Source organism: Grampus griseus, assembly GCF_964374135.1.
Source record: "Grampus griseus genome assembly, chromosome: 14".
Lineage (NCBI taxonomy): Eukaryota > Metazoa > Chordata > Mammalia > Artiodactyla > Delphinidae > Grampus > Grampus griseus.
Genome location: NC_139008.1, coordinates 41,711,272 through 41,733,530, shown reverse-complemented (window position 1 = coordinate 41,733,530; position 22,259 = coordinate 41,711,272). Strand labels below are relative to the sequence as shown.

Genomic DNA, 22,259 nt, shown 5'->3' with positions numbered 1-22,259 from the left:
TTTGATTGGTTAAAGAGTCTTGGGCAGTTTATTTTTCTTTGCAATTTTTCATTCTTTCAGTTCATTGTCGATGCATTTCTGTTCTGTGCGTGATTGTATATCAGTAGACTGAAGAAACAGAGTGAAAAAGATAAAATTGACTAAAACTGCAATCTGAGTCCATTCTCTCAAAATTTGTAGAACTGGCAGGAAAGAGGAAGCACAGACATCAGAGATAAGGAAAATCGCATCAAATCACACCTTATTCTTTTTGGTAAAGCCTATTGTATTTAAGAGTAATCCAGTTAAATAATAGACATGTATATATAAATATCTAAATGAATAAGTGAATGTAAAAAATAAAATTAAAAGAGGAAAAGCTGTGGCAATAACCACTGACTGTAGTTACACTTTTACTTAAGTAATCATTCTGTTCTGGGAAGCGCTACTGTAGCCACCCTCGGGGCAGAGCCGGTTCCTCCCAGGATGTCACTCTGGTCATCCCTGCAATCTCCCTCCCTCCTCCCCTTTCCCCCTCTTGGCAATAGTCACCACTGGCCAGGGCCCTGCTGATGTTCTTGGCCAGTAGGGAACACTGGGAATATCCTCCCAGTTCACACCTGTACTCCTCCATCACCACCATCATCAACAACAAAGTTAACGGATGGCATTCACTTTATTTTTAATCCTCCCACACTGGGCATCTCATCCCTATATATATATAAATATAAATATATATATATATATATATGTGTGTGTGTGTGTATATATATGTATGTATATATATATAAAATATATATATACATACATATATAAACATATATAGTTAATATATATAATATATACATTAACACATATAGTTAATATAAATAATATATACATTATATAGTTTATATATAATATATACATTGATATATAGTTAATATATAATATATATTAACATAGTTAATATATAATATACACATAATATATATAGTTAATATATAATATATACATTGATATATATAGTTAATATATATAATATGTATATTGATATATATAGTTTATATATAATATATATAGATATATAGTTAATATATATTTATATTGATATATAGTTAATATAGATAGTTAATATATATAATATATATAGTTAATATATGTATATTGATATATAGTTAATATATATAATATATATAGATATATAGTTAATATATATAATATATAGATTTATATAGTTAATATATATAATATATAGCGATATATATATAATATGTATATTGATATATATAGTTTATCTATATTAAACCTTAGTACCTGTTATTGTCTTTCTTTTTTTCACAAGAAACTTGCCAGCAGATAAAAACGTGAATGGGTCCGTAGAAACAAACAACGGCAGTGGAAAATTTTCTTTCGAAGAGGTTGATTGTCTCATGATAATAGTGACAAATATTCAATGTGCCTGTGGAGTACCGGGTTCTAAGACGTCACATGGATTAATTCAGTGCCTCATGGCTCTCGCAGGAGCCAAGAGGGAGATGCCGCCAGCACCTCGGCTGGTAAGGGGTGCCTGTTTGACAGTGCGCATGTGTGTGTTTTGTGGTTTTATTTTACATGCACCGATGACTGTATTTTTTCAGTCTTAAGTCATTCCTAGTTAGTTTGCTAGAACTGCACTCTCCAACACTGCAGCCACCCGTCATCCGTGGCTGCTGAGCGTTCGACATCTGGCTACTGAGACGTGCCATAAGTGCCCAATACACACAAGATTTTGGAGGTGATGAAAAAAAATTAGTGTAAAATACCTCTAATGTTTTTGATTGATTAATTGTTGAAATATTATATTTGGGATAGCATGGGTTAAATAATAAAATAGATTACTAAAATAAAATAAATTATTAGTAATACTGTAATATGGTGCTATTGATTTCACCCATTTGTTTTTCTTCTTTTTTTTAACGTGGCTACTAGAAAATTTAAACTCATCTGTGTGGCTTGCTTCCTGTTTCCATGGAACAGTGCCATGCTACAAGTACATTTTCCATGGTCTTTTGCTGAAGTCAGCCGACTAAGACCAAGAACCTGTAATTGATTAGGCATTAGGGGCTGTAGACAAAGTCTTACCTCTCTCAGGTGTGTTTCTCTCCTAAGACCTGTGTCTTGATCTATCCTGGTATTTCTCAGCCCCGATTTCACAGTAGAATCACCTTGGAAGTTTCAGTAGAAGTCGCTGCCTGGGTCCCATGTGCAGAGATTCTGATGGTCTGGGCAGCCTGGCCTTCAGGGTTTTAAAGGCCTGCAGGTGAGCTGAAGAAGCGGCCGAAGCTGAGAACCTGATGGGAATAGGACCAGCGGACACTGAGCCCTGGGGACAGACCAGGTGGGCGGGTGTAGGTGGTGGCACCTGGCTCACCCTGCGTCTCAGGTAGAATTGGAGAAGCGTGTGTTGTGGACAGGCCTCAGGGAAAGGCCAGAGCCCGCCCCGCTCATTAAAACCTAAAACCTGCCCCCTAGGGTCCTGGGGGAGGGAAGGGAAGGAATGGAGCTAAATGGGGGGGAACTGCCTTCAGCTGTGTGAGGTGATGTATTCCCCAGGGGACCGAGGGCGGGCCGCGGGGGCGATAGACACCAGGGAGGAAACCTTAGCCCAGAGCTGAGCCCTGCCTGGTCCCCACTACCCACCCACCCCAGCCACTGTCCCTCTCCCCGCCATGGGCCCTGAGCGCCTCCCCCTCCAGGCTGACAGAGTCCAGGATCCACCCCAGCAGATCTGCGTTCGGTGGAAGGAAATACTCAGATTCATTCTTATGATGATATTCTAAATGTCTATTACGTACAGAACTTTCAAGCAACTTCCACTCTGGAAGGTTAGGTTATTAGCATCGAGAGACAAGAAGCTGTCCGGCCCCCGGCCCCCCACCCTCCAGACCAATCCAAGCTGCCGCCCTGCACACATGCCTGCTGGGTGGGGGTCTGAGGGCAGACCCTTGGTACTACTTCATTAAATGTATCGGCCCAGACCTTTCTGAATAATTTTTTATAAACTTCCCCTGCATACCTTCCTGACAAAAGTCACTGTCCATGGGGGAAATGTTTGTGCCAAATGCCACCCATCCTTCCACGTTGGAGGGAAACATCTTTTTCAAATAAGAGCGTGTTCTCCAGATCTTCCTCCCTCCACCTCTTCTATTTTTTTACGATCCCTTTAGGATTCTGCCATGTTATGTGAATTTTCTCCCATTTCCAACTTGATCAGGGTTCACTAAATGACCAACAATACTTTTGGTCTCAAATTCACCATCACAAGCATGGTTTGAAAGATGATGATTTTTAGTATTTTATCATCAGATACTGCCAGGCGATTAGAATGCCCGTGTCCCATGTACGTAGCCCTTCCTCTCAGACTTTAGCGAGTAAGCAGGCAGTGCTGTTGATAATCAGAGTGCTGTCTCATTTCCAGTCTCTTAAAGATGGAGGTAAGAGATGCCCGGCAGACGTGAAGCCACATTTATGAATGAAAGCATTCATGGTTGGGTTTCCTGCCTTCTGTGTTTCCTTACAGATCTAAAGTTGTAACTTCCACACGATACTGATCTGCTCGAATAGTTTCTATTTCTATTCTGCGTCTCGAGGAGAGAATATTTGGCACTGCATATAACATTAAAAAAAAAAAAAAAGAAATCCTTTCCTCTGGCTGGCATTCAACTTTTATATTTTTAGATTTGGAAATACATTTTCCTCTCCCTCCACCCAGCATGTATATTTTTATTCTCCTCTTATTCCTTCAAACTGCCCCAAAATCTGTTTCCTGGCAATTTGAGAAGTGAGAAATGTTGGCGTGGGGAAAAAAGTGAAGACGCATGTGAAGCTGTAATTTTAGCATGGAAACATTGCCCAACGACAAAACCAGGGGCTGTCTTGTGATGTTTTCTTCTGCTCACACTAGCGTCCTATTTTGATCTCACTGAAGTTTACTCCGGCTGTCTCCCATTCAGGCACAGTGACCTGCTTTAAGTCAGCAGTGTACTGACTTCGGAGGACAAGGAGAGCGTGACGACCTTAAACTACAGGGACTGAATTGTCACTCTGAATTCATTGTAAATATGCAAAGCAGGCAGTCGGCTCAGCCACAGTTCTGATCTTTAAGCATCCATCCTACTGACGGGTTAGAAAGTTCGTTCAGTCAACAAGGACCTATCAAGCCATTGCCAAGCACCAGGAATAGGCCAGCCTCTGCCGTGCTGATTTTGAAACAGCCCTGAACTTTCAGCTGGGGCACTTCAGAGGTTACATAAAAAAAAAGACCAGGGCGGGGTGTCTGCAGGGCTCTTCTGATTAGCTGTGATGTTCTCTTGGTCCAACTAAGCGAAGGACTGTCCCAGATAACACCAAATCCTTTCAGGTTAGAACACGTTCTTTTCCTTCTGCTCCTGTCAGAACATGAGCTTGGTGAAAAAATGTCAACTTTTCTGTTTCCTCTCTATGGATTATCTAACCACAAACACTGGCGTGGGTTCCAGATTTACATAACGTTCTCTGGTGCATAATCACATTCTGCTTCTCAAAGGAAAAAGACAACTGAAGAATATTTCAAGAATTATTTTCACATATGATTATCGCACAGTATTACAATGTATTATGTGCAAAATTCCATTAAAAAAATCATTTACAAAAGGAAGTACAACACAGTATGTGTTGAGGGTTCCAGATGTACAGCAAAAGCTTAAAAAGGTACAAGGTACAAAGCCAACAAAATTAGATGACTACGCATCCTTACACAGTACAATAACATGTTTTTGTAACTACCTTTGTTATGTTGATACGAGACCCTCATCCTCTGTGCAAACCGCCCCTCCCCAGGCCCCGCCGAAACAGGTTTCGTAAAACAGAAATTTAACTTCCGCCACACATTCTACAACACAGATGGGCTTTTTGGTGCATTTGCAAACTCCTTTCCAAATGGCATTTATTTAACTCAATGAAACTCACAATACATGGTTTCTGCCCAAAATAATCTGACGCTGTTAGTTTTGATTTATGTGGAAAAGGAAAAAAAAAGTGGTGTTCTTATTTTTTTTTTTTTTCCTCGTGGGGTTTTCAAAATTGCTTCCGAAAGCAAATAACATGGGACAGATTTTGCAAATCTCACTGCACATTTACAGTATTTTCAGCATAGGTGGTTCCTTTTATCTCCTTTTCCCACTTCCTTCAAGGAGTCTGAACCAGCAGACTCCACCCCTTAGTCCTCTGTTAGAGTCTGTATTTCCCTCTCGACCTCTCTCTACATTCGTTTCTTTCCTGATCCCCAGCACCACTTGGTGAAAGCACAAAACAACGCGATACCACTGAGCGTGAACAAGGTAATAACAGTACGTTGGATTTCCAAAGGCATTCTGTGGCCAGTGTCAGTAATACATCGCTGTAAGAAACCCAGCAGTCTCTCCCCACAAAGTTGCTCAAACATCCAGTTACAGAAGAGAGACTTTTAAAATGCAATACTCTCAAATCCAGCAAGAGATTTCTTTTTGCATATTAAATGTTAAAATCACATGCATAATTATAGAATATCTTAAAGTTACAAAAATATTTTAAAAACCAATCCTGACAGTTTACCTGCAACTGCTATAAAAATTTCTATGAAATATATAAAAACGCAAAGGCTCTTCGTAAAAAAAAGAAGAAGAAAGGAAGGAAAGGATGAAGGCACCCACTGAACTGAGAGGTCCCTGATGCACTGCATCGGACAGTCTTGTCAAACGCCTGCTGTTGAACTCAAGAGAAGAGCTTGTACCTTAAATGTTCATTCAGTACGAATACATACACGTGAGCCAACCCTGTACCTGGCTGGGGGTAGGCAGCAAACTATCTCGGGACACCTGAACCATCAGATGCAGTTCTCCATCTCTGAAGGACGGATCCTACTGTTTCATGAACCTCAGCTACTGTGCTTGGGCGTCGTGGCTAAAGGTGCCCTTGGCCAAGTCGGCCTGTGGATGGCTCCGTCACTGAACCGAGCGGACCCCAAGGAGGTGACTGCTTTGCAAGCACAAGCACGTGGAAGCCAGAGGCCAGGTTCCTAACTCCGCTCTTCGGATGCACCACTGGGAAGCCTCGCGTGTCTCCTAGGAGGCGGTGAGCTCTTCTTCCCCGTTCTGGAAGATGACGCCGTAAGGATCCTTCTTGATGCGCTTGTAGACAAAGTGGAAGACGTGGAACTGTGGCCGGCTGTGCAGCTCGGCCTTGATTTTCTGAGGGTATGTGTCCTCTGCCAGCTGCTGCCACGTTTCATCCACAAAGAGGAAGAGGCTGTACTCCTCGGGGTCAGCCACCTTGAACTTCTCGGCACAGAGCTGACACACGTCCTCCGTGGTGACGTAAGGCCTCACAAGGAGGGTCTTTCCCGTGCAGCCACTGTTGACATCCTGGAATGCAACCCGGAGGTAATTCTGCAGGTGGAAAGAGAGGTGCAGGGGCGGCGTCAGAAGAGGAAGTGAGATGGTGCAGGTGAGCTGGGGGACACCAGGGAGAGGCCTCACAGGTGAGCCTCGCCGGGACGTCCAGGGTCAGGAGACGAGGCCCCCAAGTACAGGGAAAGAGGCTGATGTGAAACGGGATGGTGGGGAGCACAACTGTATGGACTTTAATTCATCCCCAATACAAGAAGCGGGAGGAAGTCCGTTCAGCCCTGCTCTCACCCTTCAGTCTCTCTCATAAAGCTGGGCTGAGAAATCCCTGGTTAAGAGTGTCAACCAGATCTGACGGGTTTATTTTATTCCCAGCTTGAAAAACCAACCAAATGTCAGAAGAGCCAGGAGTCAGCAGCAGGAGACACATTAACGTATGTCGACACAAGAGCGCACGTTCTATTCGCTTTGGACTCCTTTTTATGAAGCCTAGGCAGGGGCGATGGCGTTAGGCTGCACCACGAAATACTGCGGACGGTTGACCGTCCTTCCCCTCCCCCACTGGCAATTTCACATGGTTCAACCCAACACAAGGTGGCTCTGAGTGCTGTGTGGGAAAGTCGGCGGGGGTTGTGGATTCTGTGGAAAGGCCTGGGAGATGCAGGGCGCCTCTGGGTGCAGGGCGGTGCCGTGGAGATGGGGGCTGCAGGCTGGGGGGTGTCTGCAGGCCCTGCATCGTGAGCAGTACCAGGCGAGCGGCTCCACGGAACAGAACAGACCTGGGGCCCGGACGAGGTGCGGGGCATCCTAGGCTCCCGCCCGGCTCTCTGAGATTCTGTGGCCCTGGGTCATTCTGCAGTTCTACTTCCTCAGGAGTGGGGTTACCAGGTAAAATAGGGAACGCCCAGTTAAATCTGATTTTCAGACAGAAGACAAATACATCTTCCTTTTCGAAATCTGGCTGCCCTACTCAGGAGTAATGGGGAGTGGGGCTCTCTGCCGGGGGCCCTACACGGTTACCCTGAGGGTTTCCTCAGGTGATAGAAAAGAGAGCTCTTGGGCAGGCCAGTGCACCCTGCACACGGATGAGAACACCGACGCTCTTGAACTGGAACATAGAGGGCCCCTTCGGGTACACACACGCCCGGCTTCACCAACCCCTCGTCTCCCATACCGCCCCCCAGCACATGGCCTGCACATGGTATGCATTTACTTACTGACTCCTAAAAAAAAACCTTGTGAAGGAGGCCTACACTATCCCTGTTTGACCAGTGAAGAAACTGAGGCACAGAGAGGTTAAGGAACTTGCCCAAGGCCACAGAGCGAGTGAGTGGCAGGGCCAGTGTTCTGGTGTCTCGACCACTGAGGTGAGGTGTGCTGCCTCTCCAGGGTGAGCAGATGTGTGTGTCTGTGACCCTGACTTAGGAGTTCCAAGTGCAGCTTTGCTTCCTGGCTTTGGCTTCTATAGCCAAGCTGAGTGCTGACAATTCCCATCTTGGGTCTGTTATTAGAAGATGTGCCTCTCTGAGGTGAGTGAAGCCAGTGGGGAGGGGCGTGCACAAGGCATGGACTCTGGGGGTTCTAGGTTAGAAGCTCCAGATGGAGAGAGGGGACCGGGGGAAGGGGCTAATGGCAGGTGGGGATGTGGAAGGATGCGTTTTTATCCCTTCTTATTTCCCTTCCTCCGTTCTTCTCCCCAGAGGCTGTGTGGCCTTAGGAACCCCGTCCCCAGATGGCCAATAGTCGCCACATTCCAAGGGCCTGCAGATGCTAAATCGCTCAGCACGTGGACGGTTCTTCAACAATCCACGGGGTGGGGGGCGCACAGGATGCCTTCTCGCCCCTTAGGTTTACGTACCGGGGAAGGAATTTCTGGGAACACTCCTATCTTGGAGAAAACCTTGCTGACTTTGCCTTTCCACGATGGGTGGCTTTAAACCAAATGTACCTTTTGAGTGTTTTCAGAGCATTAAGAAGGCAAAAAGGGCAAGGAAGGTGAATCTGGACGTGGAGCAAATCTGTCCTGCTTGGAAATTCACCACGTGGCACGTGGACACAAAGCACGGTTGGGGTTTACAATTCTATTTGAAACTTTTGAAATATTATCTGAAGACATTTGCAGACTTACTCATCGTTTCACAGACTGTGAGCAAATCAAGCGTTCCTGTGTTGGGTCAAGATTTCTATAGCCTCAACCTGCCTCTCCTCTCTAGGAAGCGAGCTCTGTGGGAACCCGCCTTCCCAGGGACCAGCTCAGGGGCACAGAAAATTCTGGAAGGGGATCCAGGCAGGACCTGGCCCAGATGCTCACTCTTCAACTCTGGCCCTGACCAGCTGCCAGAGCTGACGCTGCTGATGAGATGCTGGGGTCTTCTGTTTTGGGGGGTGGCGAGATGAAAGAGGAGAGGTGTCCCTCTTCTCAGAGAGACCAGGTCAAGTGCAGGGCCTCACACGGCTGCTTCCACCTCCCAGTCTCCCATCTGCCACCTGTGCTGAGAGCATCCTTCCTTCTGGCTTCCTGTGCGCTCAGGTGGGCAGTATCCACGCTGGACCTTCTGGAGGAAATCCTGCCCTAACTTGACTCTGATTTCTTAAGGGCAGCAAAACTTGGGCCAAATCCACACACACATATATATATTCTGTTAATTTAAGGAAAACAGAGAAGTGAAACAACAAGGTCAGAGGGTGGTTTAAAATATCCCTCTTCCACCAGATGGTCCGACGAAGGGAGGCCCTCGGGTGTCCTGAGCTGCGTGCGCCATGAGCCAGCTCTGCTTCCCAAGGACAAAGGAAGCAGCAGGAGTCTGTCCCCACCGCCGGCCGGCCACATACCTGAAAGTCGTCCACTGAGGGGATGGTCCGGTTGGTGGTCCTCCGCTTGTGCCACTGCCTCAGGGTGTCCCTGGCCTCAGAGCTCAGCAGTCTCGCTGCCTGCTCTTCCTGGAAATTCTTTATCAGGGAAAGTGCTCCGTAGGCGCTGGTCAGGTAGTAGCCTCCTGGAAAGGGTGGAAAGAATGAGTTCTCCAGGGGTTTACCAGTTGGACAACAGTTGGGGGGCCCACCGTGTTGGAGGTCCGGTTCGGCATTTTCTCCTTCTCTTCCGCATGCATTTCCTTGAGGGACCGCATGAGAGCACATCCTAACCCATCCATTCCTGCATCCGTCTCCGTGGATGTACGGCTGACCCAGGCCTGGGCCACTGCCCACCGCGGACCACACCCTGCTTTCCCTGATGGAATTTCCATTCCAACGGGTGAGACACACAGAATCTCTATTATCTAAACACAATTGTGAAAATGCTTTGCCAGAAAAGGTCAGGGTGCTGGGGCCTGAGGCAGGTGGGGAGGTGCGTGAGGACGGCAGGGTCCACCTTTCTGAGGCCAGAACCCTTTAGTACAGGAACAGGAATCCACCTACTTCTGGCAACACCTGCTTTGGGGCTTTTCCTTTAGGAATTACTCTTTTCTAAAGTTTAAGTAAACTATACACTTTGAAAGGAATACACAGTATACATGCGTGCTCACGACAATATGGATTCTTCAAAATAACTTCTCCCTCCTGATTCCCTTTCTTACCCTTCCCTGGGGACTCTCATAACATGACATTTAGGAAAGAGTAATTTACAAGGAAAAGCAAGTGATGCCCCTTTGCTGGTGCATTTGGTAACGATGTCTTATGTTTGGGGGAGTGTTAAAAAGATTTACAACACTCTGAGAGACATAAGTGTGTTCACAGTTTGGTCTTAAACTATGATTAGGTGCCTTCCTGAAACTTGTAAGCTGTGTGCTAGAGAAACACTAGGGGGCGCCCCAAACACTTATTACAAATTCCCTAATTGGGCACAGCACATCATCGAGAGACATTTCTTTGTCCAAATACCTATTGAATCTCCACCGTGAGCCAGGTACAGAGCGGGGGTGGGTTTGTAAAAATTAGAATCAGAGTCCTTGCTTTATAAATGTATTAAAGAAAACGGACATTGGCGGTTTATTCATGCAGGGACCGGAAGTTAGTTGTGGTTTAATAAGTTTTGTCTGCAAGTATCTCTTTCATGGCCAAAGTATTTAGCTGCTAACACAAGACCCTGGAGAACTTTCTCTCTGGTCAACAGGTGACAACATTCAAGATGGCAACTGGTCCACCATCTAGGAAACGAGCTGAACGCCCCCCTGTGACTCATACTGAGAAAGAAACACACTTTTGTGGCTTTCAGGTCGCTGGCAGAGATTTGGAGTACAGCGCTTTGAGTGGCTGATTTTTACTAAATATTTTCCCCATGAACAAATCACATGATTGAGTGGGAAACTCAGTAGTATGGAATTTAAATGCCACACAGAGGATTTCAGGAGAAACCAATATGGACTTAATACTTAAGAGAGGCTTGTGGAGGTGTCAGGATTGGAGCTCGGACTTGGAGGGACTATGACAGTTTAGTTTGGGAGGGGACTGTTTCCTCTGAACGCCAAATTTTAGACTCCACGGCTCAAAGTTCAGGCCGCTATGGAGAAAACTCCAAATGCTGGAAGCACAAAACTGACCACACTTTGAAACATGTGGATGCAATTAGGGGAAGGTTTAAATTTCTGCAAAACTCTAACCCTGCCAGCAGGGCTGTGCACGTAAAAGGGATTCCATGACGCTTTTTCCGCAAATGAAACTACCTGCTTAAACAGCAGAAAACAGATGTGGGCTGTCGTCCCGCAAACCAAAGAGGGCTTTGGGCAGTAGGGCAGGATGCAGGGCTGGACCAGCAGTGCATCTCTGCTTGGCTGCCTCTTCCTCCCAGACTGCAGAGCTCTGGTCTGAGAGGAGGGCCTGGTCTGCAACCATGGCCACCCGACGGGGCCGCCCTGCTCTCCCAGGAAGCAGGCTGAGAAACCAGGACACGGCTGAGTGGAGGCAGGCTCTAGTGAAAACCCGAGCTTGCTGGCTGAGCTGTAGTTTTGCTAGCTGGGTCCTTGTCTCTCTCTGTGATTCCTGGAGTTGAGCACTGCCACCCGCCCCATCCGTCACCGACATAGTGGCCAGGGCAGTGCCTCGCTCCGGGGAAACGATGGGAAAGGTGGCAGGAAGTGGCTGTCTCGACCCTCAGGCCACATGATGTAAGTGTATGTTTGTCCTAAGCACACTCTGTCAGCAGCAGAACGGTAATTTTCTGAGGGAAACTGGCATGCCCTTCCCCCAAAGCCCCAAGAGTTCAGCACACTTTTTACTAGAATTAAATATGACTGAAGCTCAAAAAAATCCCAGATGCATATAAAATTATAATAATAACGCAGTGGAAGAAAGGAAAGCATGGGACAGAGACAGATGTATGTTTCCTCTTAGTCCCTGGACAGAGCCACATGCTTCTCCCCTTCTGGAAATCCCAGGGCAGAGCAGGGGAGGAATGCTCCTGGCAGGGTCTGGCCAGAGGGTCTGGCCTCAGCGTCGTGAATATGGATGAGGGGAGATAAATGGGGGAGAGGTAAAGGGATGGACAGGCTCATTCACAGGATGAAGATATTCATCACTGGTCCAGAGTCAGCGTTGTCCCTACAGGGACGGAAGGGGGACCCTCAGGGCTCCCTGGAGGTCAGACACTCTGAACGAAAGCCAGGCACTGGGGCCTTAGTGAATGAATGTACACACTCAGGGGGGGTGACACTGCACTGCAGTTTCCTCCAGGGAAAATCCTGGGATGATGCATTCCCTGGGGAATCCCATGAGCACGTGGATGGACCTTTTTACTCAAGCCCAGACTAAAGCTCACTGGAGAGAAAACATGTTATGCAACAATTCATCACTCAGGGTCTATCTGGGCTCCAACAGGGACACATGGAAATGGACTGTCAGAATGCACCAGGATGAATAGGCTCCGATCTGCTCCCCTTTAAGAAGACAAGGTCACACAAGAGTCCTAGTTATTCCAAGCCTGTGCATCACAGTGACAAACGCCCCAATTATTTCTGTGATAAATGTGTAAGGAGAGGAATTCCTGCGAAGACATGTGGATACAAGAAGGAGACTGGAATAAAGACAAAGACCTACTAGAGAATGGACTTGAGGATATGGGGAGAGGGAAGGGTAAGCTGTGACAAAGCGAGAGAGTGGCATGGACATATATACACTACCAAACGTAAAATAGATAGCTAGTGGGAAGCAGCCGCATAGCACAGGGAGATCAGCTCCGTGCTTTGTGACCGCCTGGAGGGGTGGGATAGGGAGGGTGGGAGGGAGGGAGATGCAAGAGGGAAGAGATATGGGAACATATGTATATGTATAACTGATTCACTTTGTTATAAAGGAAAAATTAACACACCATTGTAAAGCAATTATACTCTAACAAAGATGTAAAAAAAAAGTCATATACCACAATGTTCATTGCAGCACTATAAAAAAAAAAAAAAAAAGGAGACTGAACGGACAAAGTAAATCGAAAGCAAATCGCCCAGATTTTACTCCTCTGTAGTTTCATGTTAATGATGAGCAGATTCTATTTTTTTAATAGAAAAGGAAATTAATGCTGTTTTCGTCTTGAAAACCAAATTTAAAAAATAAAGATGAAACAAAAGACAGGGCTTTGTCCGATTCGCTGACAGCGGGCGGTTGTGCCAGCAGTGGAATTATTCTCCAACAAAAGTTTATAGCTTCCCTTTGGAATCAAAGAAATCATTTCTTCTAAAAAATCGCATTTATTCTACTGAAAGTTATTTTTTATTGCACTTAACCAATCTCAGTGAAGTATAACTATGGCAGGGTTGCATTTTTTTGTGTTTTTCTAACTTTTCCAAATTTTCTGCGATGAACATGTATTACTCTTGTAATCTGAAAAAAAAAAGTCAGCACATTCTTATAAATGAACAAAACTAAAACGGCCGTTACCCCTGAAGATGTCAAAAAAGCACCCATATAAGTGCCAAATGGGCCTGGGGTTTTATTTTGGGGGATGAAAATGTTTTGGAGCTGGAAAGATGTGGAGGATTGCCCCAGATTGTGAATGTATTAAATGCTACTGAATTGTTCCTTTTAAAATGGTAATTCTATGTCACGTGAACTTCAATTTAAAGAAAATGAAACCGAAGAAAAGCACCCAGATCCTCCCACTTCTTCAAAAGCCTGTTACCTTCTCCGTGTAACAGGGATGGGTCCAGGAGTTCCATCATGTACTCAATCTCTGTGTCCAGTTCCAACATGTCGCACTGGGCTATGACATAGGTCAGGACCGGTAAAAAGTCATCAGCTCCATACATCCTCCCTGGAGCAGGAAGAAAGGGGGAGACAGACGGGGATATTTTTATCAACATTTCTTCCTTTCATATCCTACTTGCTGCTTTTATTAGACAGCGAGGAGTCATGCTGGGGAAGTGAGCTATTCATAAAGAGAGATGGGTGTTTCTGGAATCCTACAGGGCCTGGGCCTCTCCCCACTGCCCACGTCAGAGACCAACCCTAACTCACAATTTCAGAATGAATGTCTGAGTCAATGAACACAGGGAAGATTTTCTCCCCATTTCCATGATTTGCATCAACCTCCGCAATAGAACAGAGTACTTTGAAAGAGTTTAAACTTTTTAGCAAGTGACACGATAAACCATTTGCGGAAGTGTCTACTTAATGCTGTTACTCCTTTGTGTCTTGTTTCCGGTTGCTTTCTGTGCAAAGTAATCAAAACTCAGTGACAGAACCAAACTCGAGCAAGGAATAACTTGTTCCTTCTCTGTCTTCAATGTGAGCTAAATGTACTCATTCAGTGTACACTGAATACATATATACGATTAATATCTGGCGAAAAATGTTTAGTCTTTACTCCTACTTTTTATGACAATGCAGATTCTCAACTAGGGGTGATTTTGCCCGCCCCCCCATCCCCACCAGGGGAGTCTGGCTTTGTCTGGAGACATTTTTCATGGCATCCGGATGCTGATAAACTTCCTACAGGAAGCAAGATGGCCTCACAATGAAGAATTCTCCAGATGTAATGGCATTAGTGCTGGGATTGAGAAACTGTGCCTGAGAAGAGCAGAACCCTGTGCAGATATAATTCGGGGGACGTTTTATAAACGATTTCACGGACTCCAGAAAATACATTTCTTGCGTGTGAAGTATCTTCAAAACTGCAGAGGTGCTGTTCGTCAGCATCACCAGCTCTGGAGCGCATGTGGTAACGTTTCTGCCTAACAATCTGCAAAGTGCTTGCACACGGCAACCTCCTCCGGCCATGGGTAACAGAGCCTGTGTTTTCTCTCCGCTGCTTCTGCATCGAGCGATTACACTCAGAGGAAAAGTTGTGACCATCCACGGAATTAAAAAGGCTCACCCAAGACCTGGAGCACTGTAGGGCTCATCGCTACCCACGAATCAGGGTCACTCCTGCACCTACAAGAAGCAGCGCAGGGGAAACCCGAGGGCTGACTTATATGAATTCCTACTACACTGCATCAGTATGGAGCAAAGAAGGGAGAGCCGATGAAATGGCTATGATGAAGCCACATTATAGCCGAATGCTCCAAGTTTGCTGTAAATCACTGACACAAACCGTCACTGGCCAAAATGTAGTAACAACAGGAATAATCATAAATATTTCCACCATGCTTGGGGCTATGCATGCGTTGTCCCATCTAATCTGCACCTTTGGAGGAAGGATGGGGTCATACCCACGACAGGTGCAGAACCGCAGCTTGGAAGGTTGATTATGGTGGCCAAAGCCCCACAGTTAATGAACCCATTCGCAGAGCTAGGATCTGAACTCAGACTCCCAAGACTGACTCTGTATCCACTACCCTGAACTAAATCTTTTATCATCTGGCATCGTACAAAAATCTCGTTACCCTCCTCCGCTTACTTTTTCGGTGCTGTCTGCTGCACGTGGACTAATTTGCCAGACACCAGAGCAACACTTGTATTTTTGTGAGCCACTTGGTGAAGTCAAGAAACTGAAAGGAAGAGCAGTTGGGAATCAGAAAGCCCGACGTGTCCCAGCCCCATCGCGAGGCCAAGAGCCCGGGCGGTGTGGCCTCACCTGAGTTGTTCTCCATGACGGTGTAGATGAGTTTGCAGACCCTCAGCAGCAGCATGACTTTCTTTTCTGGTGAATACATCTTCTGCATGGTCATGAACTTGACTTTGATTTTCTCCACGTCCACAAAGTCAGGGGTGGGGGCGAAGACGCCCAGCTCCTGTGGATTCCTCTGCCGCACGAGCTGCAAGTTCTCCTTGAGTTGTTTCCATGAGCCGTCGGTCACGTGGAAGTGCTTCAGCATGGCCTCGACGTGGCCCTTCAGGGGCTTCAAGATGCACTTGTGCATGGCTTTTTCCAATACCACATCTGCCAAAGAAAGCACAGCTACTGTGACCATTGACTGAAGAACGAAGGAGTGCAAGGTCTGCTTTCTGGGAATGGACAACTGCAACCTAGTGCATTGGTTATCGGGCAGACGCGTCCGAACTACACACCCAACCAGCCAAAATTTAGCGCCACGTCACTCACGCGCCAACCTTTTCTCTTCAGTAGAGCCAGGAAGAATGCATCTTCCCTAATAGTCTTACAGTCTCTCTTGCATGCAGTCCATACATTGAATATACTTGGCTTTAACTGCTTTTACACCTCCTCACCCATAAGCACAGGTGAATATTCTAGAAGACATTCTTTCGACCCAGTCCTTCCACTGAGCGTCCAGTGGACAGTTAAGCAAATGTGTTATGTTAAAGGAAGGATTTGCTAATAGCAAGGGTTCCAGCTCCCTTAAAATATTTCCTGATGAAAAAACATTCAGTCAAATACACATGGTATCTTGGATTGGATTCTGGACCATAAAAAGTCTTTATGTCATTTGTTATATATAAAGGACATGAGTGGGGCATTAGTCGAGATTTGAATAAAGTCTGCAGATTAGATAATATTGTTAACAGTGAATCTGGCTTCTTTCACACAGATTGACTCTTGGAGACTCAGCCAGCTGTGTCTGGAGCAGAAGTGTGCTCTTTTTCACAGAATGAATCTTCCACGAAAGTTAATGAAAGTTAATTTCACTGCAGTTTTGTAACACAATGTCCCTGTTTTTAGAAAATACCCAGTGAGTATTTTGGGATCAAGGGACACAATGCCTACAGCCCGCTCTTGTGGTTTAGATAAAAGAGAATGTGTGCATGTGTGTGCGTGTTTGTGTGTGTATACACACGCGCGTGTGTAAACAGAGAGAGATGCAGGGAATGAGGCAAGTGTGGCAAAGCATTAACACTGGGGAATTCGGGTGAAGGGCAGACGTGATTTCTTCATACCCTTTTTGCAACTTTTCTGTACGTCTGAAATGACTTCAAAATAAAAATTTTTTAAGTCTTGAAGTGTGTTTCCGTTCAGAGTTAGGAAACATCTTTAGGTGTGGGAGGCATTAGTTTTCCCTCTTTCTTGGAATGGTTTTGCCCAGTGGAGTAGCTTTCTTGGCTGACAGGACAATGACCAGGACCATGAATCTGGAGGTCTGGTTTGAAGATGGTCTGTACTGTGAGAAGCTCTCTGCTTCTCCCACACCCGCTTTTCCATCTCAAATGTTTCACGTTCTCATCAAAGCTCCACGGGTAGCAACCACATCTAATATATGACACTAGGATGTGATTTCATCTTGGAAGCCCACAGATCCATGGAAATAGCCGAGTAACCTCCCTGGCCTTTGGAATTCCTGACATAGTTCAGATCACATTGAATCCAAATGATCACCTATTATTAGAAGATCAGGGACAGAGAGAAATCTAAACCAGACATACCCACAGAAATCAAGGTTGAAGCAAAAGAGGTTATGAAGTAAGAAGAAAAACAGAACAGCATTTTCACTTCACATCTGGCATTATAACAAATTACTTGGTTTGCACTGGTTACATTGTGTTAATAAACTTATATAAAGTCATACAGCATCTTTGACTTCACCTCAAATGGTCACTATGATGAAAAGTCAATCACAGCAATTAACATTGAGTGCTAGGCTTAATGTTAGGCTAGGCTCAGCTGGGCTAGGCTCTATCTAAGTACTTTTTTTTTTTTTTTTCCAGTACGCGGGCCTCTCACTGCTGTGACCTTTCCCGTTGCGGAGCACAGGCTCCGGACGCACAGGCTCAGCGGCCATGGGTCACAGGCCCAGCCACTCCACGGCATGTGGGATCTTCCAGGACCAGGGCATGAACCCGTGTCCCCTACATCGGCAGGCGGACTCTCAACCACTGCGCCACCAGGGAAGCCCTTATCTAAGTACTTTATATCATTATCTCATCTAATTTTTACAATACCTCTATTATTTTTGCATAATACGACAATTATGCCCTTTTTACAGATGAGGAAACTGAGGCTTGGAGATGCCTAATGGCTCGCTCGAGGCCATACAACCAATCATCCTGCTTTTCAAAGTCAATGATTTCTTAGTTCTAAAGTTCATGGTGTTTCATAAACATTCACCAGTTTATTCCTCTATCCAAAGGTTCTGAAGCTACATTCCTGGTGACCTCTCTGCAGGAACGAGGTCACCAAGGGGGTTGAAAATCACGTCAATCCTTAACCAGGATGCACGTGAATGTTGGCAGCAGTGTTACTCGTAACAGTCCCAAACTGGAAACCACCCAAGGCCCATCCCAGTGGCATGGATGCAAGGATATATTCACACAATGGAATGCAGAAAATGGAATTCAGACAACAGAAGATTCATTCCGTGAGAAAGAGCACACTGCTGCTCCAGACACAACCGGTTGAGTCTGCAAGATACCATCTCTGTGTGAAAGAAGCCAGACACAGAAGGGTGTCTCCTTTAGCACGTCATGTATACATAAAGTTCAAGAGCAGGCAAAACCGATCTGCGATGACAGGTCAGGATGGCAGTCGGCCTTAGGAATAACCAGGGCCGAGGGGGGCACTTCCGGGGGGAAGGAGATGGTTGATGTCTGGATCCGGGTGGTGGCTACAGGTGTGAAAATTGTCAAGCTGAGCACTCGAGATTCGCACACTTTGTGGATATAAGTTAAACCTCAAGAACCATGTGGATAAATCAAACCAACAGAAAACACCTGGAGACCTTGAACCCCCAAGGGCAACTTTTAACTTCCGAGCAAGGTTGGTCACCTCTGGGCCAGGGCATGCATACAAGTCATCTCCAAAAGGTTGTGTGCTGTTCCAGGGACGAGAGCAGAAAGCTCGTCATCGGCAGGCTGAGTGGGTCCCCTGAGCAACGCATCCTCGTCCCCAGGGAAGGGACGTTGGCCTTTGTGCCATAAACTCCGCCCTTAGGAGCAAATGGGGCTGTGGAAATCTGCTAGGAGGGTTGAAACCTACAACCCATTGCCATGTGCCCACTCCCTTAAAACCCCAAATGAACAAAAACAAACTTAGTACGTTTTTTAAAGGCCGTAATTTAGAAATAAGGAAGACTGGTCCCTTTGCATTCTTTTTCAGGACTTTATTCCTAACTACCTCTCTACCCCCACAAATCCTTAATAAACGTGATGAATAGAAAAAAAGGCCAAGTGACAGGAACCCAGTACCCAACTGGTTCTCTCCAATAGGAAAAAAAAGGTTCTGCTCATGTAGCAAGAGGGAAAAATGATTTTAGGAAACAAAAGGAACAGAAAATCTTTCAGAATGTGGGCTAGCTCAGAACAAAAGGTAAGAACACATCGGTCAACGTGGCTTATAAATTACTACTGTCTTTTTTTTTCTACCGTCTCCAGTTGCTTTAAACCCAAGAATAATGCTGTGGTAGGCACTTTACATGCACTGACTTTTCAGATCCTCCAACAAACCCACGGTGGAAGGACGATGATTTATTTTATAGATGAGGAAACTGATCCCCAGGGAGATTGATGCCACACAGGTAGCAAGAGGGGTAGCGACGATTCAAACCCAAGAACTCTGGTTATGTCACCTGTGTTTAATTACAAACATAGAAACAAGAAGATACTGGAGAACTGTCTGAGCTACAACAGTTTGAATATTAGAAACCAATTGCTAACTGAATCACCAACTGGAAATACATTCTCTGAAAATATTTATAGAGAGCCTATCAACTGGCCCCAAAGCTCAGCCACAGAAGGGAAGAGTAAGGAGCGTCGGCTTGGAGATCCCTGCCCTGGTGTGACCCAACACCGTGATTTACAGGAAGAGTTAAATGTGTCGGTTTCTGGTGCTGTGAAGGGATCGCCCCCCTCTTAGGAATGAGGACAGAGATTCCAGAGAAAGTCAGACTTGAGACAAGGAACCATCACAGGACAGGATCACTCAGCAGCTCGTCTGAACACTTTCTGCTCACCCACTGCTGCCGTAGGGGACGCGAGAGCCCAGAAGATGAAGTCCAGAGAAGGCGCGTGTCTTAGAAAGGGTGCGAGGAAGCGGCCTGGCAGCCCAACCGTCTCCATCTTTCTCAGTGACTCTGGCCATGTGACCTCACCTCACCTCTCTCACCGTCACCGCCTGGAACTTCTGAACCGCCATCGACTCCTCACCCATGGCAGGCAAGACAGAAGGAGCACTCTGAACCTGACCGGTTGTCAAAATAAAACAAAATAATATTCAACATTCTCCGGGGACTCTAACCGAACCCAGAGTCTAAACAACATGATGTCCAAAAGGAGTGGGTCGCAACCTGCTTGACAAAAGATCAAAGACGAAGTTCGGGCTTCCCTGGTGGCGCAGTGGTTGAGAGTCTGCCTGCCGATGCAGGGGACGCGGGTTCGTGCCCCGGTCCGGGAAGATCCCACATGCCGCGGAGCAGCTGGGCCCGTGAGCCATGGCCGCTGAGCCTGTGCGGCCTGTGCTCCGCAACTGGAGAGGCCACAACAGTGAGAGGCCCGCGTAACGCAAAAAAAAAAAAAATAAAAAGATGAAGTTAGGTCATACCACCTCTTGGTGTATTCAAGTTCTAGCATTCTGATTATCCTTTCGAGAAAGTAAAGTAGAAGAAATAGAAGCTAATGTTTTTTGGCAAGAGGTGGGCCTTTTTTGTAGGGAACTCAAACTGTGAAATGCAAACGTTTGCCGTCTCTAATACTGATGGGTGTCTGTTTGCACAGTTCCTGTTACAAGGGGCTGTACGGATGCCCGAGCTCTATCTTAGCCCTTGCTCCAGCCCTTTGATGAGGAACAAGCACCATCCTCATTTTGCAGATGGACACGAGGCTTAGCAGGCAAATGACTTTCCCTGGACGGTGGAGAACCTGGTCATTCCTACTGCAAAGAAGCCAGGAGGTGGCACAACGGGCCTTGCTCTGTACAAGAAGGGCAAAACGAGCTGGTTCTTTCTTTCTGTGCTCACAGTTTCCTTTGGCTACACAGCTGGATTAAAGATCAGGGCTGATGTCGACTCAGTGCTTTCTAAACACTTTTATGTACTTTACGCGTTTTTAAACTACCCTTCCACTGACATGAGTACATAACCCCTATTTGTCTTCATTTGAGGTCTTCCAGAAGCCCACCCAGACACAAAAGGACTTGAGTGGTTCCCCTGGGAGGGGAGTCCAGGAAGCATTGGTACCAGATGGGGGGAGGCGGCCAACGCCAAGCGCTTTGTTAACCAGTTACCCCTGGGAGGAGATGCAGCGCAGGGGTGCCTCAGAGCTGGACCCCCAGGGGAGGAGGCTGGGGGACTCACACACCTGCTCCCTTCAGTCCCTGCCTGAGGGTGGCTTCCCCAGGGTGGGGTGGGCTTTAATCCCCCAGCCTTTCCATCCGCCCTGGACTAGGGCTCTGGTGGCATCAGAAAGTGTCGGGAAAATGCTGCAGGTGCTGGCAGCTGGAAATCCAGCAGGGGAGTGAGTGTCAGTGGGGCGGGCACAACAGTGTCTGGTAACCCTACTGCAGGTGAAGAAGCAGAGGCACAGAGAGGTTAAGACACGTGACCAAGCACACACAGCTCAGCAGCAGCCGAACTGGGACTTAAGACCACAGTCCTGGGCTTCCCTGGTGGCGCAGTGGTTGAGAGTCTGCCTGTCGATGCAGGGGACACGGGTTCGTGCCCCGGTCCGGGAAGATCCCACATGCCGCGGAGCGGCTGGGCCTGTGAGCCATGGCCACTGAGCCTGCGCATCCGGAGCCTGTGCTCCGCAACGGGAGAGGCCACAACAGTGAGAGGCCCGCGTACCGCAAAAAAAAAATAAAACCACAGTCCAGCCTGCACTTACTCTAAACCACCCCCTGTCCCCTCCACCCCCGACCTTTCATCTGGGAAATGTATTCACCCTTCTTAGCGAGCTGAGATGTGACACCCAGGTGGCCACAGGAACACCTGTCTAACCCTCTGCACAAACTAATTATGAAAAGCAGACAGACCACCTTGTGTCCCAGTGGCCCTCGGGTCAGATGTGAACTCCAAACGAGCGGTTTTCTACTTTGCGGCCTGGAGGGAAGAAGATGAGCTTTTCAGGCCTCAGCTTCCTCATCTGTAAAATGGGACCACTCACAGCTTCCTGATAGGACTGTCGGGAGGACTGGGGGAGACCTACATAATGAACACCTCGTACGCACCTGACACCTAGTAAGTGAGCAAAAGTCACTGGTTCCCTCTGTTCCTTTCCACGGTGAAGTGTATGTCTTTGATAAAGGACACCAGGATTACTGATTCAGGCCTGTTTGGTTTGGTTTGGGTTTTTTCTGTATTAACTGTGGTTTACTTGGTTTGATGAATAGAAAAGTCGCCTGGCTTCCTGTACAGTCAGTCCCCTGGTATTTGCAGGTTCCACATCAGTGGATTCAACCAACTGTGGATGGAAATATTCTGGAAAAAATAATTCGGAAAGTTCCAAAAGACAGAGCTTGAATTTGCTGTACGTGGTCAACTATTTACATAGCATTTACACTGTTTTGGGTATTAAAAGCAATCTGGAGATGATTTAAAGCATAGGGAGCATGTGTGTGGGTTCTGTGCAAATACCACACCATTTCATATA

General features: G+C 46.5%; 1 protein-coding gene across 3 annotated transcripts in view; it reads right to left on the bottom strand.

The window, feature by feature from the left end:
- Positions 1 to 4,547: 4,547 nt before the first annotated feature.
- RIN2 (Ras and Rab interactor 2) overlaps positions 4,548 to 22,259 on the bottom strand; it is a 219,655-nt gene continuing 201,943 nt past the window's right edge. For all 3 annotated transcript variants that reach the window (XM_082670024.1, XM_082670025.1, XM_082670026.1), the window contains 4 exons: positions 15,364 to 15,669; positions 13,468 to 13,599; positions 9,195 to 9,358; positions 4,548 to 6,404 (listed from right to left, as the gene is read on the bottom strand). In XM_082670024.1, coding sequence (XP_082526150.1) covers positions 6,081 to 6,404; positions 9,195 to 9,358; positions 13,468 to 13,599; positions 15,364 to 15,669 — 926 coding nt within the window. In that variant the 3' untranslated portion in view covers positions 4,548 to 6,080. The remainder of the gene's footprint in view (positions 6,405 to 9,194; positions 9,359 to 13,467; positions 13,600 to 15,363; positions 15,670 to 22,259) is intronic.